The 23,125-nt window shown below is 31.3% G+C and overlaps 5 protein-coding genes across 14 annotated transcripts in view; 2 read left to right on the top strand and 3 right to left on the bottom strand.

Annotated features, from left to right (window-relative positions):
• Positions 1-1,003: 1,003 nt before the first annotated feature.
• LOC107065746 (ubiquitin-protein ligase E3B) lies at positions 1,004-8,216 on the bottom strand. Of its 2 annotated transcripts, none has more exons than XM_015319708.2 (16): positions 7,747-8,216; positions 7,375-7,527; positions 6,918-7,245; positions 6,648-6,836; positions 6,336-6,527; positions 6,074-6,263; positions 5,741-5,980; positions 5,512-5,683; positions 5,316-5,434; positions 5,093-5,217; positions 4,798-5,000; positions 4,417-4,717; positions 3,914-4,306; positions 3,668-3,832; positions 3,464-3,575; positions 1,004-3,372 (listed from the first exon to the last, which is right to left on the bottom strand). In XM_015319708.2, the coding sequence occupies exons 1-16, from the start codon at positions 7,905-7,907 to the stop codon at positions 3,200-3,202; spliced, it is 3,216 nt and encodes a 1,071-aa protein (XP_015175194.1). In that variant the 5' UTR covers positions 7,908-8,216; the 3' UTR covers positions 1,004-3,199. The 2 variants fall into 2 exon arrangements, with proteins under 2 accessions (XP_015175194.1, XP_015175195.1); XM_015319709.2 differs by having other exon boundaries at positions 5,093-5,208; positions 7,747-8,215.
• Positions 8,217-8,357: 141 nt separating this feature from the next.
• On the bottom strand, positions 8,358-11,298 carry Prp19 (pre-mRNA processing factor 19). Its single transcript, XM_015319711.2, has 8 exons — positions 11,081-11,298; positions 10,707-10,856; positions 10,355-10,632; positions 10,072-10,266; positions 9,840-9,995; positions 9,489-9,719; positions 9,061-9,401; positions 8,358-8,960 (listed from the first exon to the last, which is right to left on the bottom strand). Exons 1-8 carry the CDS (start codon positions 11,097-11,099, stop codon positions 8,816-8,818), a joined length of 1,515 nt encoding a protein of 504 aa, XP_015175197.1. The 5' UTR covers positions 11,100-11,298; the 3' UTR covers positions 8,358-8,815.
• Positions 11,299-11,738: 440 nt separating this feature from the next.
• LOC107065776 (selenoprotein M) lies at positions 11,739-13,433 on the top strand. The gene is made up of 4 exons (XM_015319756.2): positions 11,739-11,901; positions 11,991-12,061; positions 12,252-12,321; positions 12,395-13,433. Exons 1-4 carry the CDS (start codon positions 11,800-11,802, stop codon positions 12,497-12,499), a joined length of 348 nt encoding a protein of 115 aa, XP_015175242.1. The 5' UTR covers positions 11,739-11,799; the 3' UTR covers positions 12,500-13,433.
• Positions 13,434-13,553: 120 nt separating this feature from the next.
• On the bottom strand, positions 13,554-16,914 carry LOC107065726 (E3 ubiquitin-protein ligase RNF185). 7 transcript variants are annotated; one of them, XM_015319660.2, is made up of 6 exons: positions 16,836-16,914; positions 16,602-16,739; positions 15,091-15,253; positions 14,836-14,967; positions 14,598-14,767; positions 13,554-14,501 (listed from the first exon to the last, which is right to left on the bottom strand). In XM_015319660.2, exons 3-6 carry the CDS (start codon positions 15,237-15,239, stop codon positions 14,404-14,406), a joined length of 549 nt encoding a protein of 182 aa, XP_015175146.1. In that variant the 5' UTR covers positions 15,240-15,253; positions 16,602-16,739; positions 16,836-16,914; the 3' UTR covers positions 13,554-14,403. The 7 variants fall into 7 exon arrangements, with proteins under 7 accessions (XP_015175146.1, XP_089028792.1, XP_015175144.1 ...); XM_089172666.1 differs by adding an exon at positions 16,391-16,487 and having other exon boundaries at positions 16,602-16,854; XM_015319658.2 differs by having other exon boundaries at positions 16,602-16,852.
• LOC107065721 (dynein axonemal intermediate chain 4) overlaps positions 16,860-23,125 on the top strand; it is a 31,402-nt gene continuing 25,136 nt past the window's right edge. The window contains exons 1-6 of one of the 3 annotated variants that reach the window (XM_089172657.1): positions 16,860-16,955; positions 17,132-17,799; positions 17,881-18,274; positions 18,358-18,684; positions 18,764-19,048; positions 19,120-21,957. In XM_089172657.1, the coding sequence (XP_089028783.1) occupies positions 17,345-17,799; positions 17,881-18,274; positions 18,358-18,684; positions 18,764-19,048; positions 19,120-19,896 (2,238 nt within the window). In that variant the 5' untranslated portion in view covers positions 16,860-16,955; positions 17,132-17,344 and the 3' untranslated portion in view covers positions 19,897-21,957. Of the gene's footprint in view, positions 16,956-17,045; positions 17,800-17,880; positions 18,275-18,357; positions 18,685-18,763; positions 19,049-19,119; positions 21,958-23,125 lie in introns of those variants that run through there. The other 2 variants (XM_089172659.1, XM_089172658.1) reach the window with 2 other exon arrangements.

Consider the following 23,125-nt stretch of genomic DNA (forward strand, 5'->3'; position numbering starts at 1 on the left):
ACAATTATTGCTACTGTACTGGTACTGTACTGGCACTGTACTGACACTGTACTGCTACTGTAGTATTGGCTAATTATAAGAGATAGACGAAGAAGAAACGAAGAATACCAGAGCACGTTTATGACAGTCGTGCTTACTGCTGTTATGTTGTATTGCGTTGCACGCGCGCACTAACACATACACTAATTTACACTGATACATACATACATATAATATGTATATAAATGCATATACACACACAAGGAAAAGATACAATGCGAGAGAGAAAGAGAGAAAGCACAGAACGAGCGCGCGCGCCCGCGCCCGTTTACGAGAAAAGGGCGATGACGGAAGGTACACACACGAGAGGAAATAAATAGTAAAAAAAAAAAAAAAAGAAAAGAAAGAAAATAAGCGACAACGTAGGAGACGGAGATAAATCTATGGAATTTTGGATAACAGGAAAAGGAAGAGAGTGTTAACCGGAGAGACAAAAAAAGAAATAATAGAGAGAGTCTCTCGTGATAGACGCGGTGGAGAGAGTGATTTTCGCGGGATAAACGAAAAACACGCCTTTTCGCAGCCGATGCCCGCTAACCACTGATCGTGGCGGGGGCGATGTAGCGCCGACAGCGCTGGGGTCCAACCGTAACGCCGACGGTCATGTGACTCCTCCCCCCATAAATGCGCACGCATTCGATCGACGGCGCGCCATCTTTGTTCTCCAATTTCAAATAAGTCTTTCTTTATTCATTTCTTACTTTTTGTTTTTTTTTTTATCTAAAAACAACGAATTTTTTCCTTATCTTTATCTTTCTTTGTAAAATACTTTCTACTATACCTAAATAATCTTTATTTATTATTCGTATCTTTTCTCATTTAAGTTTACTAAATTTCTATTTTTTCTCTGTTGACCGTTCATATCCTATCCTAAATAAATAAATAATAATCTCATAAGGTTTAGTCAAAGTTTCTTATGGGATAATATTGGATGATAAAGGACAAATTAAAAATAACAATGATGCAAGTTTTGTAAATATTTACATGATTATCGATATAATTTCCAGAGATGTATTTTTAGATTGACGATGACGCTCTTGTTTTATTTTCTTTCCTTCTTTCTATTTTTTCTTCTTCGCTATCGTTGGTACGACGCGATATACATTTAGAAAACATAGTCTATACCTAATCGTTTCGTTTTCCAACGAAACGGCCGATTTATACAAAGCATATATAATCTCTCCTCGTTTTTTTTCTTTTTCTTTCTCTCCCTCTCTTTCTTTAATTATATACATATATGTATATATATATATTCATAGTGATCATAAGAAAAATGTATATTTATTGTTTCAGATTATTCGTGTTTGGTATTACATCCCGATAATTATAAGAATAGTTATTTAAATAAAACTTATGAAATACGAAGATCGAATCTGAACTCTCGTTTTTTATTTCAAATAGTTTTTCTTATAGTTTCCAAAAAATATTTTTTTAAAGATCGATCACGTATTCCTCTTATTACGTAAAACATTTCTCTATTCACTGTATTGAACAAAATAGCATCATTTCCAAATATTATTACATATAGTACGAACTTTCGAAATCAACTAAATTTCAATAAATATATCGATCTTTATACATTAACGTATAACAATATTTTCTCAATATATATATAAATATTTAACAGATTATTCACGATTGCGATTACAATCATAATTTTGAAAATTTTTTCCAACATTATACTAAATGTGAACAGAGAAATCGAAAGTGTTGCTGCTAAATAATAATAGTAATAATAGTAATAATAGTAATAATAATAATAATAATAATAATATATATATATACATATGTATATATTTTGTTGCGATATTACGTAGGAAAATATGCAAGCGCAGAACTCGTATTTCTAAGCGCTAAATAGATTTATTAATTTTATCTTTGGTCTTACTAAACTTCTCACGTAAATCTCCTCCCCCATTGATTCCATTATTCAAAAAATCGAAATACGAAATGTGTTCATACTGTGTCCTATGTAGGTATGTATATATATAATATCAATCTCAATGAAATAACAAAAGAGAGGAGAATTCGTAGAGGAAATTCAGTGTAAAAAACATTGCCGATTTCATTCACAACGACGACACCATCGTATTAAATCGCACAATGCGTTTTATATAATTCGCAATATTCTTTTCAAAAATTTGTACAAAAATTTATCGAGAAAATAGCTCTCTTCAAAATAGAGCGTCTGCCGTATTTTTTCTTTTCTTTTTTTTCTTTTTTTTTTTGTTTATTTATATTATTTTTACCTCATTCCTTAAATTTTTATTCTCACAAAATTGTTTTATACGTACATATAATATAGGTACATATATATATATATATATATATATATACCTTCTTTCTCACTTACTCAATGATTAACATTTATTGTATGTATACGAATATGCAAACCACTTCCATAATAACGCCATTATTTTTTTCTACCATTTGACTAAAAAGCGAACGATTAATAATTGTAAGCTCGTATAAGGTACACATGAATCACGCCTGGAATTGTCCTAGAAATCGCATCGTTTTTCAACTAATTATACACAATCGAGAAGAAACGCAATAGGTTGATTATAAAAAAAAAAAACATATAGTAATTAATCATAATCACTTAAACTAAATATCGCATGAGTCTAGTACACTTAGTAGTATATATAGATTTACAAAGGAACAACGCAAGATAATATGCACCAGATTTGCATGTCGGCTTATCTACCCTTACTCTTTTTTTCTAGGTTACTTATCAATAATGGAAAGATATATGCAACCGGTAAACACAATAAAAAAAAAGAACAAAAATAGAAATTAGCTAAGAAATCTTCATGGTATTTTTTGTTTGTTTGTTTGTTTGTTTCATTTTTTCTTAAATATCATAAGAAATATTTGTGCAAATAATTATTCTAAAGAAGTTACAATTCTTGCAACTTATTAGTTAGGCTTAAGACTATATACGTGTATATGTTTTACTGTACATTTTCGTTCATTCTTCGATTTTTAATTGTAATATGTATATATATATATATTTTTTTTTGTAGATATTTATATAGGTCACGTTTTATATTGAAACATGGGGTAAATCAGTTAGGCACCGCTCGATCACTTTCGATTTTTGCTCCGCGTTTCGAGTTAGTTCCCTGATGATTGTTACTACCAATAAGTCGTAGATTAATTAAGAAAGTTCAAAGCCGGTGTTACTGGTAACAGCATAACGTAACTTTTCACGAAGTGTACTCTTTTTCTGGTAATTTGGTAGTTTCAATAAATTGAAACAAGTTGAAGAAGTAGGCAACCGAATTTGAGGATCCTTTTTACGTATCGTAAAAAATCCTCTTATCACACTGCCTAATTAATTGAAATATTTAACAAATTATTACAGAATTACAATGGCAAAATGTTGAAATTTATAAAAGAGCAAATAAGTGGATGAACGTACCAATTGTGTCGCCTGTATCCTCGTCATCGCCAACTTCAACGCAACGTATGGAAAATCGTGGTTCCAAATGAGCGAAACCCAGCAACGGTGATTTTGAACAGCTTGTGACGAACTATTATTTATATCAAACACATTATCATAAATTTAGAAAAATTGATATTGTTTATTAGAAAAGGATTGGTTGTTATCGCGTTGAAAATGTACCTTTAAAAATAAGCCTCTTTCTTCCTCGGTAAAATCTTTCTCAAGGATGTCCCATAACCAGCATACTACTCTATGACTATCATGGAATCCACCATAGTATTGCGTGTGTCTACGTAGATCGCGCAGATCTAATGGGACGTTGTCACCCGATATTAATCTTTGCAGCTGAAAGAATAAACGTACAAAAAATATATTTCCATGAAATATAAAATATATTCTATTATATATTTCAATTTCTTCTCTTACTTCGGGCGTTGAAAATAATGACAACCAATCAGGATTGATTATCGAACAAAATCCTTTAATAAAAGCAGCCGTTTGTTCCTTGATTTGCGTATGCATACGAAAATGTGCCATTCGATGTATATAACGTATTTTATTTTGATTAGTAACTGCCTCGGCACGTCCACCAGGTATCAACTCGTGAGTTACTAATTTTCCCATCACATCTTCATCCAACGAAAAAGTCAATTCTAATTGTCTAATATCACCTTTGTAATGTTTTACTAAAGTTAGACTACGATAGAGATCACGATCCAACGAAGCTAACTCGTCTAAACAATTATACAAGGTTCCTCCAGCTTGCCCAGAAAATTGGGAAACAAAAAATGACGCAAACGGAACATCTACGACGATTCCCTAAAAATTTAATCTAATAAATTAGCTGTCTCTTATACAAAAAGACTGATATTTACAGTATCTATTTTTTTTTTTAATCTAAAATTAATAAGAGATATAAAATGATTTACCTCGTAAACAGCCTTGCCTAGCATTCGTCCAACGAATTCAAATAATTGTAAATGATTGTCCTGCATCGAGGACGTTGGAGAAGGATAAAGACGATTTTCGCTAGTAGCTTTAAACAAATTCAAAGACGGATCAAAAACTCTTTTGATCGTTTCTTCCAAAAATTCTTTAAATACACCATCCTGATCTATTCCAGCTTCTGCCAAACCCTGTTCATTTACGAAACGTACTCTGATTACACCTTTCAAAGCTTGAGGAGGTAACATTGCTAACTGCCGATAGCCATCCTCTACTATACGCGTTCTATCAAATATTTACATTCAATTAATCCATTTTTATAACCATTTATAAATTCAATAACATCTTTTTAAATATTTAACAACCTATGAACAACTATTAGCGTAGTTGGTGGACTATTACAAGCACTCTCAGTTAAACCCATAACTGCTTTCTCGTTAGCAACATGTTTTCGAAATAAAACCACTCGTTCGGAGTGCGGTATAACGTGCGGCATTTTTGAAAGCAAAAGTGCTGCACCACCTCTCCTTTTTTCTAAATCCGCTAAGAAACCAGAAACTCGTACCTCCTATTTTATAAAAAAAAAACAAAACAAAAAAGAAAATAATTCATATTAACAAAATGAATATTTTATGATTTGTCTATAAATTATATACTTAACTTCGCCAACCAATGTCCATCTGGACAAAAAGGCCTTCTGCAATCTCGACGGTAAATAGCCATTAAAAGTGTATGTAGTGATGTAAATAACGGATTGTTAGACACTGTTTTCACATCTGTAACATCTAAAAACTTTAGCACGTAGCTACACGCAAATTGTCTTTCTTCGATAAGGACAAATATCTTATTGGCAATCATTTGCATGGAAATTTGTATAACTTACCAAATAGATTATTAAGAACAGCTTTGTATAAAAATTGGTTTAAAAAAAATGACATTGTTATAAAGTCCGATAATTTAAAAGGATCTTGCTGCTCGTACATCTCCATGTCATCTAATATGCTAAAAAGAAATTAATAACGCGTCATTATTTTAATATAATTTAATTATTAAATATAAATAATAATATGTACACTCACGTAACGTAATGAGTCATACAATCACAAAATAATATCAACATTTGAAATTCTGGCGCAGTACATTTCGTATTCGCTGCTAAATGATCCAGAAACGCTTTTAAGCCACAGTGTGGCCCCAATGTTCCCAAAAATAACCACATATGATACAAAATTTTATCTTGATAACAAAGCCCTACAAAATAATAAATATATAGTGAATGTATAAATAATTGTGCGTGAAACATTATACCTGTTAATATGTCCTGCTTCATTTGTGTAAGCGTATGTAGAGCAGTTTGATACATGGAACAAATCAGGGCAATTTTGGTACATTCAGGACTCCCTAATTTTCTATAATTTTTATTGCTATTATTTCTATTTGTGCGTGCTTCCAAAAATGCTCGACGGAAAATATTAGTACTTAGAGATGTGCTCTGTTGTTCCATTTGCGGAGGTGATTCCTTACCAACTAGTTCAGTTAATGGTTGGCCTTTAAACAAAAGATCAAGATAATAATAATATTATTTTATTATTAAATATTATTTACATATATGCACATTCATTGGAATAAATTGTATCTTACCAATTAACTGTAAAACAATTCTGCCAGTCCATAGGCAAGCTAATTGCGATGTGACGTAAGGAATAGCTTCTTGTAAAGGAGTATCAACTGATTGAGCAAACCAACCGAGAATTGGATGCCAATGAGTTATGTTACTTTGTTTGGCTACAACGTACTGTTGACATGCTTCTAGCATTTTTGTAACAACAAACTATAAATAATAATAACATATTTAAATTAAAATTGATAATACAAATATTGGTACTATTCGATTATGTCTCACCGTAAAAGAAGGAAAATACGAATCTCTCAGGACTTCTTCTCTTTCGATATTGGCTAACTGTATTAAATTGGATAATAGACATAGTGCGTAACTACCCTCCAATGCATTAAAAACTATCCTCAAATTTTGTTCCGAATTTAATAGTTCCAAACTTCTCGCAAATAAATTGTGCATAATAAAGGATGAAATGCACTGAAAGATTGCATCAGCATGACTATGTATATTCACAACATAGATGTTATTTTTTATCGTTGTTATTTTTTTTTTTTTTTTTTTTTAAGAAATAGATATAAGATAAGAAGATGATTATACCTCTGGACATAACATGTTCAAGTGATAAACTAAAGCAGGGACACTAAAAATATTAATTAAAAATAGCGATACTAATTTATCTGACATTTGTGAAGATATCAATGGTCTTAAAGTTAATGTCACAGCTGCAGAGAGTGCAACTGATATCGATGAAACTTCTGCTCTACCTAATCCTTTTACTAGTAACGTCTACAACATAAAAAATAATTTGTGTTACTAATATTCACACCTAAAGACTATTAAATTGAAGAAGTTTTTATAAATGGTTACCTGCATAATAGCATAAAAGCCATTATTGACAAGATGCCCCATTATATTAGCGCATAACTGACTCATACCAGGTCTCAGTTTCTCCATACCCTCTACTTTTAATATCGCCCATGATGCCGGTGATGTAAAACTAACTAATGTGTATAATCTCAATAGGATGGACGTATGGTCAGAACTTATTTCAGGTTTAAGGCTGTCCAAGCCAATGAGACAATGATTTAAAATTGTTTTCATTTGCAATATCCATGATATGTAGTGATCCTTGTTAAGAGCAACACCTACGTATGAGAATTTAGGAGACTCCGAATGTAGAGTTTGCACAAGGTATCTAAAAAATAAAAGAACAGATGATTAATAAATAAAATGAAATAAACTTTGTATTATTCTCTAAGAAACTCTTGATATCATATCAAATAATTATATTACCTATACAATATATTTGTCTCTGTATACACACCTACATAATTTTTCTATACGCTCTTGATCCCTTTCCTTCTTATAAATAATCAAAAATCTAGAAGTAACCCTGTATATATGCAATGCAAGCTGCAACTCAATGTTTGCATCGAGCTTTGTACAATCATCAGGAAAATTGATATCGAATTCCTCTCTAAAAGCAGAACATGCTTATATTATGAACATAAATTGGATATCATTGATATGACAATTAATGTCATGTGTTAATATTAGGTATTGATATATACATATATATATGTATATATATATAGATATAGATATATTAAATATAAATATATTTATATATACATTCGTGTACAATAAATAACATTGGAAAAATACGATAACAGTTAATGGAATGATATTAACTCACAGAATCTTTTTGGTAAATCTTATCCGAGCCAACCATCCTCTAACATAAGCTTGAATAACAGTGACAGCAGCTTCCCTGTCCTTTTCATGAGCTCTTTCTTCTCTTGCTGCTTTAGTTTGCTGAAGGAAGCTGCCTCGAGAGGATTCCTCGGCTTTGAACATTTTTGAATAACCGCGAGTAGCAGATGATCACAATGAATTATGCTAATTGAAAAACATTGTCAGCTGGTCATTGATGATCCACCAGTCGATACCCGCGAATCTTAAGTTTATTAAATAATCATCTTCTGTCACAATTCCTTTTAACTCGTAATATTTACAAATTGATTAATACGAAAAACTGATTAAAATGATCAATCATAAAGGAACTGTCATTCGATACATAATCTGCGAAAGTTTTCCAATGACAGCCAACCACAACGGCCATTGTTGTTAATTCAATTCAAGCTTCACTATCGAGGACAAAGGAACGTATTAGGTTAGTTTATCGGTAGACGATGACTACTAGCGCCACCTGTGTTATTATATCCAATTTTATAAAACTAACACCCCTTTTCTTTTCATTTCTTCTTTTAGTCGTAATAGACGAAAACAAAAAATTAAAAAATAAAATGAATCTTGTATAAAAATTTTATTGTTTTTTTATGGTCAATTTGATTTTCTTTTCTTTTGTCGTTTCTTTTTCTTTTTTACATTATATAAAATCAAATACACTTTTTCTTGAACATTCTAATAAATTTTATCTTGTCAATTATATTGTCTCCTTTAATCAATTAATTAATTATTTACTTCCAAAAGAAGTCAACAATGTATTTATATATACATGTATATATATACATAAATACATATATAATCATATTTAGTTTTGAACTTTTTTTAGCTGAACTATTTGTGTATATAAGAAATGCATATTAAATTAAGAAATATAATCCAAATTAATGGGGTACGATCTCTATATAAGAACAAAATATTATCAATATAAATCTAATAATAAAACTGATATAGAGAAATAATGTTATATAAGTCCTACATAGTTCTTAAAATAATTGTCACATTCCTATAAAGTCAATTTAAGGGAGACCATAAAGTTTTAATGTTCTATCCATACTAGTGGATGCTATATATTGTGCGTGTTTTCCAAAACGTACACCTGTTGCCGTTGCTGTATGATCGTTCAATACTTTCAACTCTTGCCATTGTTTACACAAATATACTCTGTAAAAAAATAGAAAAATAAAAAATACAAAATACAAATACAACTAACGCGTCAGGCGTTAAGAATGATGTTATTATGAAATATATAATAAAAACTTACCTAACATCCGTTCCAGCAACAGCCAAGTAAGTACCACTTTGGTCAAAGCAAATATCTTTAACTTCATATGCCTCCTCCAATTGCAGCGTTTTGAAATTTTTCAATTTTCGTAAATCCCATAGTTTGACGCAAGAATCCTCAGCAGCTGTAGCCAAATAATAACCATTTTCCGAAAAACTAATAGCTGTGATTGGGCCTGAATGACCAGGAAAGTTAGCGACGTTCGATTGCTCCTTCAAATCCCAAATTTTCACTTGGGAGTCAGCAGTTCCGGTACCAAAAATTAATCCATCTGGATGAAATTGTGCTGTGGTTAATGGCTGACTAGTTTGACCAGCCACCTAAAAAATTACAATAATATCAATGTCATTTATTCAATCAAATTAACTATATTTTATTGTTTTATTAAACATTTAAATGATAAGAACCTTAGTTAATAATCTTCCAGTACGAATATCAGAAAATGCCCAATGTTGATCTAATGATGAACTTAGCAGATAATCTCCAGTCGGATGTAATGACAATCCGGTTACAGGAGCATCATGAGCCTTTAGTAATAAAGTTGTTTGACTTGTAGCAACATTCCATACTCTGATTGTAGTATCAGGTGATGCAGTCATTACTATATCTTCTTCGGGATGATAAATTACTCTAGTAACCTACAATTTTTGTATATTAAACAATATTATAATAAATAAATAAATAAATAAATAAATAAATATATATATATATATATATATGAATGAGAAATATAAATACACATATATGCAATAAAGTACCTTCTTAGTATGACCTTTTAAGATAGCGACAACCTGTTCTGTATCTTTATTAAATACAGTTGCATTTTTATCAGCTCCACCAGTTAAAATTTTGCTTGTATCTGCACCATGGATATCCAAAGCCAAAATTCCAGGTACACTAGCAGAATGAAGACCCTAAAACGAGATATATAGATTATTAAGATATATTCATACATGTATGTGAGAAAATAAAAAATATATAATATCGTACAGGATGAGATGCAAGTGTTTGAAATGTTCGAATGCTATCCTGAGGAAGTAGGTCTTCAGGAACTGAACGTCCACGGCGTTTTCTTTCCTGTGTAAGAACAGTTGCTCTTTCTTGTAATTTTTGGATGACATCTTCGGTAATACCGGCTTGTTCCATTGGCTGAGCAGCTGTTCCACCAGCTTCGACTGCCACAGCCTGTTATTTAATAAAGTATTATTTTCTTTTAATATACACACTCAATTTGTATAAATATTCATTTCATTAGAAGATTTCAGTAACATACCGGTTGCGGAATAACCGTTGCCTGAACAATTCCAGCTTGCGGTTTAAGAGTAGCCAAAGCCTCTCTGGCGGCTGTAACTTCTTTAGTTAATCTAGCGATTACTCTGCAAGCTGCATCATGCTGATACAAAGCATGGGACAACTCTTGTCTAGCTGTTTGTAATTGTTGTCTAAGAGTGAACGAATGCAGCATAACAGCGTCCCATTCATCTTGTAATATTTTTAATATAGCTGGAATTGATGTGGCACTCGGTGGTTTAGGTTTAACAATTGGAGTAGCTGCAAACAATAAAATAATATAAGAATGATAAATATACAATATAATGAATAAAATTCTATCAATTAACATATACTTTTAACATCAATCAATTGTTCTATGGTTAACTCTTTGCCAGTGATGGGATCCACTCCATTTTCCGCAACATACTTCTCGATGAGACGTTTTTCAAATATAGAACCAGATACCGGAGACAATACAGGGTGTTCTGGCACTTCATTGGAAACTGTAAATACATTTTTATTTTATTACAATACAATAAAGCGCGGTCTTTTGAGGTTATGTTCATATTATTATCGGCTTAAGAGTTACGCTAATTAATCAGAAATTTATTTCCGATATCACGTATCGTTTAATTCGAAAATGATTATGTTAAAATTGTTATTGTTCGAACATAGTTAATATATAAAGTCGTAAATCAAAATACAAATAAAAATAAGAAAAACTTACTCGCACAAGAGAGCGCCATTTTTTCGACATAAGAGTTCGATCAACTACGTACGACTTTTGCGCCTTCACGAACTAGAGATATTATTAATTTTATTTATTTCATTATTATTAATCATATATTATTTATTAAATATTCTCTATAATTATTATTTAACTAAATAAACAAATTATTTAGAGTTTCGTAGAGCAAAAGAAAAATGCCGTTTTTTTTTACTATAATTATAAACAGTAATTATGCTTCCTCCATTTGTAATTATCTGAACATATTTTTCGTAGCATTACGAAAACTAGGAGATATTTTGAGTAATTTAAAATATCTTTTTTTTTTTAAATAATTATTAAAACGTTTAAAAATTTTAAATTTTTGTTTTACATCGTAAACAACAATTGGAAATAATATTAATGGATATAAATTTAAAAAGTAGATAATAAGTAGATAAATATTACATAATAAATGTAATAGAATTTTACAAAATAATTTAAATTTATTATTACACCAAATTAACGTAATATCAATAAAATTTTATTATAATGTTTAATGAAAAATATCGATTTTACAATAAAAAATAATAATTTAAAATTGTAATTATTATTATTTTAACTTTATTCAAAGTTTAATATTAAGTAAAAGGAAAGAAAATTTTTAAATTCGTGTAATTTATCCGCGCAGAAAATCAGGAGTGTCTTACTTCCGTTTTCTTTGCATTCTAAAAATAAACATGGCACCTTCCACTGTCACTTTTATTTCCCTATTACTCTTTGTTGTTACTTTAGCTGCAGTCTCAGCTGAAACTAAGAAATATGCATTTGCGAAAATCAAGGTATTAATATTTTTTTTCTACAAGAATGAATAATTCATATTTGTTAAGTATTATACTAATTATAAGATATATTTCATATTTTGACATAGAGTTGTAGTGGATGTTCCTTGAACCGGCTTCCGGATGTCAAACAATTTATTTTCCAGGATGTACCACAATAGTATCCTTTGAAAATTATTTAAGTTATTTAATATCTTATTATTAATTATATGACGTATCTTGCCTAATGTAAATTTCATTTGTTTATTTATCTAAGTTTCATTATATTTTTTTATGCAAAATGATGAAATAACATTAATTAAGATATTATACAAAGTTATGATTATTAATATCCTTAATATCATAAACAGCAAAAATGTTGAATTCAAACATATTCAAGGTGCAAATCCAGAACTTATTCTTTATGATGAAAACGAGGAGGTACGTTTTAATTATATGACAGAAACATATTCATTTTCAATAACAATATTTAACATTTTAAAATAAATTTTAGGAAATGGAGAGATTAAATTTATCAAGCCTCACACGTCAAGAGTGTAACGATTTACTTGTATCTAAAGGTTTCACAAAGTCTACTCCTCAAAAAGATGAAATCTAAGGCTTTCTTATTAGACATACATCAAAGAAATCGATATATCAATTTGAGTTGCGTTTGTAATTAAATGCGATTAGGAAGCTTCTTACATATTTTGTTTAAGTTCAACTATAAACAAAATATTTGAAATATTCTTCTTCAATTATACATTGAATAAATAAAATCATTTATCTATTTAAAAAAATAGATCTATATATATATATATTTGTATATATATATATGGGAAAACTAAAATAGAGTTTAGTAACAATATTAACTCCGCACTTAACTATTTAAAAGATTTTTCAATGCACAAAATAGCTATTTTTCATTGACATATTAAAAAGTAGGCAAGGGAAGCATATATTTTTTACCCTTGTGGAGCTACAACCTGTGATATGATTAATAGAACCATTACAACAAAATTGTTCAGTGTGAAATTTCATTGGAACGATATTTTTTCAATTTTATTCATTTGTTTTATTAGAACATAGAAACGAACAAACGTAGGGTATAAAAATAGTATATTTATGCAAGTTTACCAATAACACGATTAACCATTTGAGTTTCAGGCAATGTGATCGTGCTATTCATATTAGTTGTAAAAAAGTGCCAAGTTATTAAAACACAATGTGCAATTGATACGTGATAACTCCTTTGGCATTTGTCACGACACAATTTTTCTAAAGACCTCTCCAATTCAAATGGTTAAATAACTTCAATGCAACAATTTTTTTTCTTTTAATTGGTGCAATATTAAAAATAAATAAATATATATATTGTTTATTGTTTCTGAGAATAATCAATGTAAGTAGCTTTAGTTAGATGGTAATCTTTATATAGAAATTTTTGAAACAACAATTTTTAAGAATAATTTGATGAATTTAATATTTTGCAACTTTCGTGTTGCTTTATCTGTGTTACCTAATGATTAATAAACGAATTAGAAAAAATGAGATTTTGTGAGTACAATAATTTTACTATTTCACATTTTAAAACAAACTAAATGATATCATTAGGTTTTAATAACAAAAAATAGGTAAGAGAGTCGTATTAAAGCAAACGTACACACGACAAATGTTTTGTACTTCAACTTTTGTTTATATATTCATGATATATTACAATATTATATATTTGTAACGATTGCATTTAATATTAATAGCCTTATATATTGATAATATTGAACTATTCTCTAATGTAATTTTTATTTTATAGATTATATACAATTTTAATCCAATATAATTAATGAGACTGTTTATATTCATGAAAGTTAGATTATTTCTTTTTAAATTTATATTCTAAGAAAAGATAAAAAGCAGATATTCGGAATGTACTGACTATAGCAGTACTTTTTTTCTAAATTGCATCATCTCGCAATAAAAATGTACTTTTAATGTTTAACGCGCATATAATGCTTACAATGTTAAAAGCACATTCCAAATATTTTTGATAAATTAAATGAATAAGGAATCAAAAATATTTTGTAAATTAAAAGTAATTACATATACACATAACATAACATGATGTCCAAAAGAAATAAAATATTAGAGAAAACAAAAATTAAGAACTGCTTGGATAATTTCTAACAAACTTTTATACATATATTTATATATATATATTTATATATTATGTTATACATTGTATATAGTGCATACATATATATATAAATGAATATACATACATATATATATACATATATACATATATATGTATATGTAGAGATTAAAAAGGATAAAAAGATGATAGTAGTAAAAGAGCTAATTAATATATATATATATTTATTTATCCAAGCAGTTATATAGTTTTTTATACGATTAACAAATATTATTAAAAATAAGGAAAATTATGTATGAAGAACGCACGTATAATGGACTGGCCGAATAATATTAAAAATTATTATGAGACATATAGCGCGAGTTAAAAAACTGTTACGCCATTAGCAGCCAGCAAATGAATATCAATGATAACCAAAGAAATATTTTAGATAAGAAATGCTCTTCTTCAAATTGTGGAGTACCTCGGGCAGCTATAAAATAATAATATTAATTATAAAAGTATACAAAATTATATATATATAATATTATATGTATTGTATATAAAGATTAAGAGATTTGAATTATACCAGGACTTGGTCGAGTCTCTCCAAAATTAAATGTAGACGTGAAAAATGCAAATGGAAATGTTCCAATACCGAAAGACATATATGAGCCATCACCAAACCCGAATCCAGAGAATCCAAGATTGGTTTCAGGTTCCGATCTCTGTCCGGCAGGACGAGGTGGAACATTATTTCTGAAATAATTATTTATTTAATAATATTGTTATTAAACATATTATTCTAAATTAGATTAATGATAAACCTTGGATCTTCCTGTTTTGTTGCTCCACGTCCATACAATGGAATGACTTTTTCTTTGCTAATAGCAGCTTTACAAACCGGACACACTTGTCGTGAAGGACGAGTTTCTAGCCATTGATGTAAACAAGGCCAGCTATACGTAATTAAACAATAATTAATCTTATAATAATACAAATCACAAATATGAATGTTCATAGTTAATCATTAAAAATTTGTACATGGTTATCCAATAAAAATATCATAATAAATGACGTACCAAAACAAATGTCCACACATGCTTACGACTGCATCCTTAGCTGTATCAAGACAAATGTTACACTCAAACATTCTATCATCTTTTTCTTTTTCCTCCGTAGCAGAACCCGAAGGCCTGGAAGGCCCGGCTTGTTCCCTCATCGTACTCATCTCACTCCAATTATCTAAGAAAATAAAAGTATTCCAGGTACAAAATTATATGAAGTATTGCGATAAATTATAAAATAAAATTTTGATTAGAGAGATAATAAGAACGCTCGTATAACACGTAGGGAGATATTAATATGATATCATAGAATTGTGATCAGCTTCTTATCACTGTAGTCTAAACACACTATAGAAAAATAAATATTCAAAAATACCTGTAAATAAATATATGATATGATAGAATTGTGATCAGCTTGTTATCATTGTAGTCTAAACACACTATAGAAAAATAAATATACAAAAATACCTGTAAATAAATATAATGTGAATTGGACTACAAATGGAACCATAAACGAACTTGAATTCCCGAATTGTATTTACATATTTGATAAGAAATATTTTAAAGACATCAAATTAATCACGAATAAAATGACAAATTACAAATTTCAAATAATAATTAAAAAATAAAAGTAAAAAGTGTAAAATATTTAGTGACACGTAGTAGATAAAGCAAAGGTTAAGTGATTGCTTTATATAGTAACAGACCTTATTACGTACGACGAACATACGTGGTCTTCATCACACGACGATCGCTCCCTAGCTCTCTCTCTCTCTCTCTCTCTCTCTCTCTCTCTCTCTTTAATTGTGCGAGTTATTCACAACGGAAAATCCGAAGTATATATGTGTACATACGTGCATTTAAATACGATATAAAAGTATCAATCTCTGTTTTTCGAGATACGTTTAATTGAAAGTCATGTGTTCTTGAAATGGTAAAAACAATAGGATTAGTAACTCGTACCGAATAATAAAACAAAATAACAATCTCATCATAATTATCATTTAACGACGAACGTTATTCATGGGAAAGGAAATAATGAAAAAAAAATCTAATTTTGTCAATGTTCACGAAAAACGAAGATAGAAAAAGATGATAGTTTAGATGACAGCTGTTAAAAGTAAATTAAAATTAAGCGTAAAAAGAATGATTAGTGACGTGTGTTCATCGTTGTTGGTGTGATATTTCTATCGATACTTACTTCTTCGATATGCTACGATTAAAAGGCGACTCTTTCGGCCATTTATTTTCTCCCACTGGCGTTTTTTCGTAACAACAAAAAAGAAAGACCAAAAAAAAATAACGTAATACTTACTCTTACTTTTATTCTCTCTCTCTTTCTTTTTCTTTACCTCTCCCCCACCCCCCTTATGTTTTCATCTTTGTCTCTCTAATTCACAAGCTACACAGTTCTGTCAACGAATCAAGCGTTTCTTAAAAAACGTAACGATTGCGCAAGTAACAAACGTTCAACATACTTTTTGCAATATAAAATGTAAAATGTATATTCATAGGTTAACACATACATGAGGAATTCGACCAACGATGGTGGCTCGTTAAAATGAGATGTCCTTGAAGTCGAAAATTTTCATTCGGAATTGTTTTTTCTCCTTTTCTGTACACGTCCCTCCAACCCAATTCTTTTTGTCGTGCACATATAACCTCTTAAACGATCAAAGAACTTTTTTTATCGTAATATTTTATTATCAATAATCGTTATAATAATAATTATAATAATATTTGTGTAAATGTATTTTTACTTTTTTATTTGACTGGATCCAACGCGCGCGCACACACATTCGTGTTGTTCCTGTATCGACCGAAAGACGTCGTTCGATCACGTATATCGAATAGTTGCCGTTTTTCCCACTAGAGAGCATGTGTGTTTCAAATTGCGCATGGCGCGCATTTTTAAATCGTTTTATTTTGATTCGAAATATTGATTCTTTTAAAACATGATCGTAATGAATTGTTTTAATGCAAAATTGAAGATTGGAATGTATTTTTTTAAGAACTTAAATAGATTTAACATATTCCTTTGTTTTTTATGTGATAGTATAGAAATAGAAGATAATATCAGCCTGATCGATTCTCACGTTTCCATGGAATCCTACGCTATGGTGTATAGATAGCATTGTTTGCGAATAAGTACTTGATCAAGTGAGTGAAATAATTTCTATAATAAAAAACATTGATTTTATATTATATTTTAATTGATATAAAAGAAATTAGATGAAAAAAGTTACGTGTATAAAGTAACGATAGAAAAATGAAAGCAAGCGACACGGACAATTCTCAGCGACCAAGTTCTAGGCCACAGAGTGTATCATCGTCAAAATTTAGATTGCAAGTTGGTTCTAAGGGTCGTAAATATGGTAAAAATATAGCATCAGCATTATTGCAACAACGTATGGCACTTCGACTTTATGAAGATGACGTCGATGTCACACCGAAACCTTTGACACACCCTATGTTTAATCTAATCGATGATCGCCAAATGACTGCTTTTGAACAAATCGCTTTTTCTCAAGCTGAAAGCAACGTCCAATTGAGTTTCTTATCTTCCTCGTTACATTTGGGCCTTAAATCCAGTTCTTCCATAGTATCTCGATCATCCTTGTATATTACTGACGATATGCAAGTGGAGAGTCTTTTGTCCACTCAGTTTGTTGGTATTATAGATGATACTGAAGAGAAAGCACCGCCTCAATTCTATCTGCCCAGGTAGTTGGAATGAATAAATACATAAATTAATTAATTTATTCATTCATTTATTTGATCTTTCTTCCAATTGTTACTTCTCAGTCATGATCCAGATGTCTTTTACACTCGACCAGAAACAGTTATGATTATATTAAAAGAAACAGAAACTATCATCTTCTTTGAGATGCTTCCCTTGACGAGTGATCTCCGTACACCCGAAGGTCAGGCAGTCAGAGAGAGCAATGAAAGATACAACCGTTTGATATCAGCTCCTGCAACTGTTAGAAAAGCAACTGACGCTGAAACCCAAACAATTGGGATTATCAAAAAATCGCGTGGAACTTATCTCGAAGAAAGGAGTCGACAAAATCAAGGAATGTTTGTTAATAATTGGGTTATACATGACACGTATAAGGAATCGGAATTATTGATGGAGAAGAATAATCTTTTAATTGTTCGTACTAGGGATAGTTATCAAAGAATGTTGGAAACACAGGTCCGGTCTTTGCTATACTTTTATTACAGATTCGTTCATTTGTTTATATATTTGAAATATTCGTAACATAATTTGATATGTAGGAAATGGAAGATAAATTGCCCAAGTATGACATGGCTCTTCAAGTTAAACGTTCCTCTGAACAATTAGCTCACATAGTATATAATACTGGGTTTCTGAACGCTGTTCGGGTTATGGAACGAATATTATCCAACAACGTTTACCTTGCTGCTCAAAAACGTTTCACTGGAATCGTTCAACAAGATCCGTGTAGTCTCGATTTAGAATTTACGTACGATCTTGATCTCCTGTGGACTTATACTTGCAATTTAAGTAAAGATCGGTCAGTTTCTTCATTTAGTTGGAATTACTCTAACAGAAACATCATTGCTGTGTCGTATGGCTCAAAAGTTCGTATAGAGCAATAATGCTTTTTTGTATTAACATTTGGTATTAACATAAATATTGACACGATCATTTCGCATATAGCCAGGTAATGATAAAAAAGATGGTCTTTTGTTATTGTGGTGTGCAAAGAATCCAAAAGAACCAGGACAAATGTATCACTTTGACAGTCAAATTTCCGACATCGATTGGAGTCACGATCGACCAAATTTACTTGCTATTGGTTTTTACAATGGTTCGATCAAAGTTATTGATGTTAGCAGTACTTCTATTAACATAATACGACAAAGCAATAGTGACACCTCATCTGTATATGAACCCCATTGGCAAGTACAATGGTGGGAAAGTGACGAACATTTTGATTTTCAGGTATTGAAAGTTTAATATTCAAAGAGGAATAAAATTAAATATATAAGTTTAATACTTGTTTCTTGGTTTAGGAATTAATTTATACGAGTAATCAAAATGGTTGTGTATATCGTTACCCGATGGACGAAAATTTCGTAATGACCGAGATGATGAAAATTTCCAAGATAGAAGATAAAATACCAGGAGTTAAAAGATCCGATCAATGTATCGAGTACGATATTCTAATAAGTCAAAATCCAGGTGTTCTCGTTCTTTGCAGACATCCAACTTTACATGCCATTTATTTTGTTGGTTCAGACGAGGGTGCGATATATCGATGCTCTACAAATTATTTGTATCAACACATCGATAGTTTTCTAGCACACGATGGCCCAATCTACAGAATGGAATTTTCTCCTTTTTGTTCTAAACTCTTTTTGACTTGCGGAGCCGATTGGTGTACGAGGATTTGGATAGAAGAATTAACCGAACCTTTGATCACCCTTTCAACAACGACGGCATGTGTTCCATACGCAACCTGGTGTCCCACGTATTCAACCATAATCGCTAGCATCGTTAACAACGAGATTTGCATATGGAATATTAAAAGGAGAACTTATGCTCCAGCATCTGTAACACGTTCACCAAACGAAGCAAGACTAGTAAAAGTCGAGTTCAGTGCTAATGCTAAACAGATGGTAACTGCGGATGTTCAAGGTGCTGTATATATTTATAATTTAGAAAGTATGCCATTTCCGCCTTACAATCAGGAAGAAGTTTTAATCGAATCTATCGAGAAGGCATTGCTTACCAAACCTGAATTGTTGAGGAAACTTCGAAAAACTGGCCCACCATTCTCGGACAATTAATTGTCATACAGAAGTACAATAAAAGAAAACAATATAACGGTAACTTATGCATACCTAATTTCTATAATAATATTTAAGGAAGATTATAATGAAAGAGATCTACTTTACCAACTGTATAAGAGATCAGAAAACAATAAGAAGTGGGGATAAGAAGGTGGTAGTCGAGGGACCTGACGGAGTTCCTCGGGCGTCTTCGCTCGAGGGCTTCGCGTGATTCGTTCGAAGGTAAGAGAGCAAAGGGAGAGAAAGGTACGGATTCAACCGTGCGTCTCGACAAGCTGGCTCCGCAGGCTCTGGCTCTGCAGGCTCTGGCTCTGTACAGGCACAACCAACCTGTGTATAGGTCTCTTGGTCTGGCTGGCTGGCTGGCTGGCTGGCTGGCCGGCTGGCTGGTTGGCTGGCTGGCTGGCTGGCAGGCACCAAAGGAGTCGCCAGAAGAGTGTGCCGTAGTGAGGAGAGTGAGAGAAAGAAAGAAAGAAAGAAAGAAAGAGAGGAAGGGATAGAGAGGGGCTTCCCTCTTGGTTGCTTGCTGCCGCAGCTCGCGGGCACGAACTGCGCTACCGCCGTCAGCAGGCAGTCTTATTACGCCCGCACTCAACTACGCGAACTAAGTACTCTTCTTCTTAGAGATCCCGAAAACACACGAGTTTATATTTTCGGCTTTTCGGTACGGTTATATTTTTTTCTTTTCTCATCTTTTTACATTTTTACAACTCGATTTATATGGTTCCGATCGATGGACTTTCTATGATCTTTAACTAGAATAGTGTGAATTGATGGAAAGGTAACCGAGGATAATACGGCTTTTGATTGGTCGATTGGATGGTCCAAGGTAATCCTTGTATGATTATTTCTTTTTTTCCTTTTGAATTTGTTGCTTATTCAAGTTTTATTGTAAATATTTGTATTTATTTGATTATTAATCATTTTTTATCGATGTAACGTCTATATGTATATTTTATTCATACGCCTGTGTTATATTTAAAACACTCAAGGAATGTATATGTATATGTACAAGCAGAGGCTTTTTAAGTGGGTAAAGAAAACAGCGTTGGGTTCAACGGAATAAGCGACAAAGGGTTATACCGTGTCGTTGACTCTCCAGGATTAGTCATATTTGTTTAGTTACAGACTTTCTAGCGCGTTAAGTAGTTTCGCGGCGAAGGTCCTCGTGTCAATGTTCGGTTCACGGATGTGACATTACACAGCTTAACCTACCAAAAGAGGAGTTGTGTTTATTGAACCAATCTTTCTTCCATCTAAAAGATTTTATTCTGCGTACAACTTCCCAAATTTGTACAACTCAATGTAACGTTTGAATATACACGAGGATCATTTAAATGATAAGAAAAAAAGAAAAACAAAATAAGTAAAAGAAATTTTCAACGTTCAGAAACGGATCAATCACAGTGATCATGAAAACCCAACTCGGTTGGTATTTTCAAAATATCAAATTTCAAATGTCATATGAGAATATGAAACTCTTACATTAGTATTTTCCAACTGGGTGTATTTGTGTTAAACGAGTCGACGGTGTGAAGGGAGCTTAATAGAGAGTAACATGTGCAAGCAAAGAATAGTGGCGATGCCGATGTTGCCGGGGCACGAGCTACACCGTGATCGCTCTGTTCTCCACGAACTCTGACCGATACTTACTCGATCGAGATCTCCAACAAATCTATGAGTGAGAATTGAAAATATAAATGTTCAATTATTCTTATCTAATAATAAGAGATCAAACATTGTTCTTATCGTTAAGTCGATGAAAAATAAGATACTACGAATCTATCAGTTAAATAAAAATAAGCTAGATCATCTATGTAAAGGGGATACTGAAGTGTGCGTGTATGTGTTTCTCAAAGTTAACTCGCACAGTGTATAAATCGAGTCTCGAAGAAGTGGTGTGTGTGTGTGTTCGCTAAATTATACGTTTCCACGTGCATTCGGTATATTGTGAAGATCGGACGTTACACATTGTAACGGGTGATGCACAAGTGAGCAGTGAAAGCTTTTAATTATTTTCATTTTGAATAATATCAACCACATTTCTCAAATTTTAAGGTACACCTAAGTAAACTAAACTATTTCTATAATATATAACAATATATCTTTTTATAACTTCGGAATAATCTTATTTATTTTTTGGAATAAAATCACGAAGATTTTAAAATAATATTTCTTAATTCCTAATGATTTTTTTTGAATCATTAATGAATAATTAGAGTGTTTAATTACAATAATGTGAATAGAAAAGGTTAGGTAGTGTAATCTATAATGCACTTGTTATTCGACTGGATTCACCGATCTTCTCTCATAATCCTTTATCTACACTAACCTCTGCCTATTCGCCTAATCGCAAGCATGCATCACGTCTTTCTATCTTCATCTATTTTCTTCCGTTCTCTAGAAACAGCTTGCATCTATGGGGTCTCTCTCTCACTCTCTCTTTTTCTTTTTCTTCTCTTTTGGTACATACATGAGTAAATTTTTCTGACATTATCGCTAGGATGTAGCCTTTACGCGAGGACAAACCACTTATCTCATCTCCTGTTCTATGGAAAGTTCATGAGAGTTCGCATTCATGTTTTCCAATCGTCGTTAGAGCTACATACTAAGGTACCTACGTACTTCTATATACACTTTACTTGTAAATACACCTCGATGTACTAAGTGTTTCATAAAATGGCTTATGGTTGATGGCAAGTATCTACTGTTGATGAGTCCTGTTTCTCGTAAATCGAAAGTTGGATGGGAGCCATTTTTCTTTATGTGTTTAATGACTTCCATATTCGTAACGATATGGGATATCATGTAGGAGTTTAACATTTACCGGGGTTCAAATATCAAAATTGAAATACTGCAAACCTTTAACAAATATTAATACATTTATCCACTGTTTTTTAATAATAGGAAAATAACTATTATAAGGAGATTATTGAAATCAATGATAATCGTTCTAATTTTGTATTGTTCTATATTTCTTTGAACAAATACGATGATGCTGTCTTTTAGAGAAAATATATATAATATATATATATATGTATACGAAGATGAGATAGAAAATTTATATTGCAAAAGAGATATGATATGTACTTAAGTACGAGGCCAATTTTTTTTTCCATTTATGAAACATGGAAAGGAGAAAGAAAAACAGGATCTCTCTCGCTAGAACGCGTGGGCATAGCGCGTTATCATCTGCAGTAATTTACGTATATATTACGAGTAGTTA

The sequence above is a fragment of the Polistes dominula genome, unplaced genomic scaffold, assembly GCF_049000335.1.
Source record: "Polistes dominula isolate Pdom_NZ unplaced genomic scaffold, Pdom_raw_medaka contig_23, whole genome shotgun sequence".
NCBI lineage: Eukaryota > Metazoa > Arthropoda > Insecta > Hymenoptera > Vespidae > Polistes > Polistes dominula.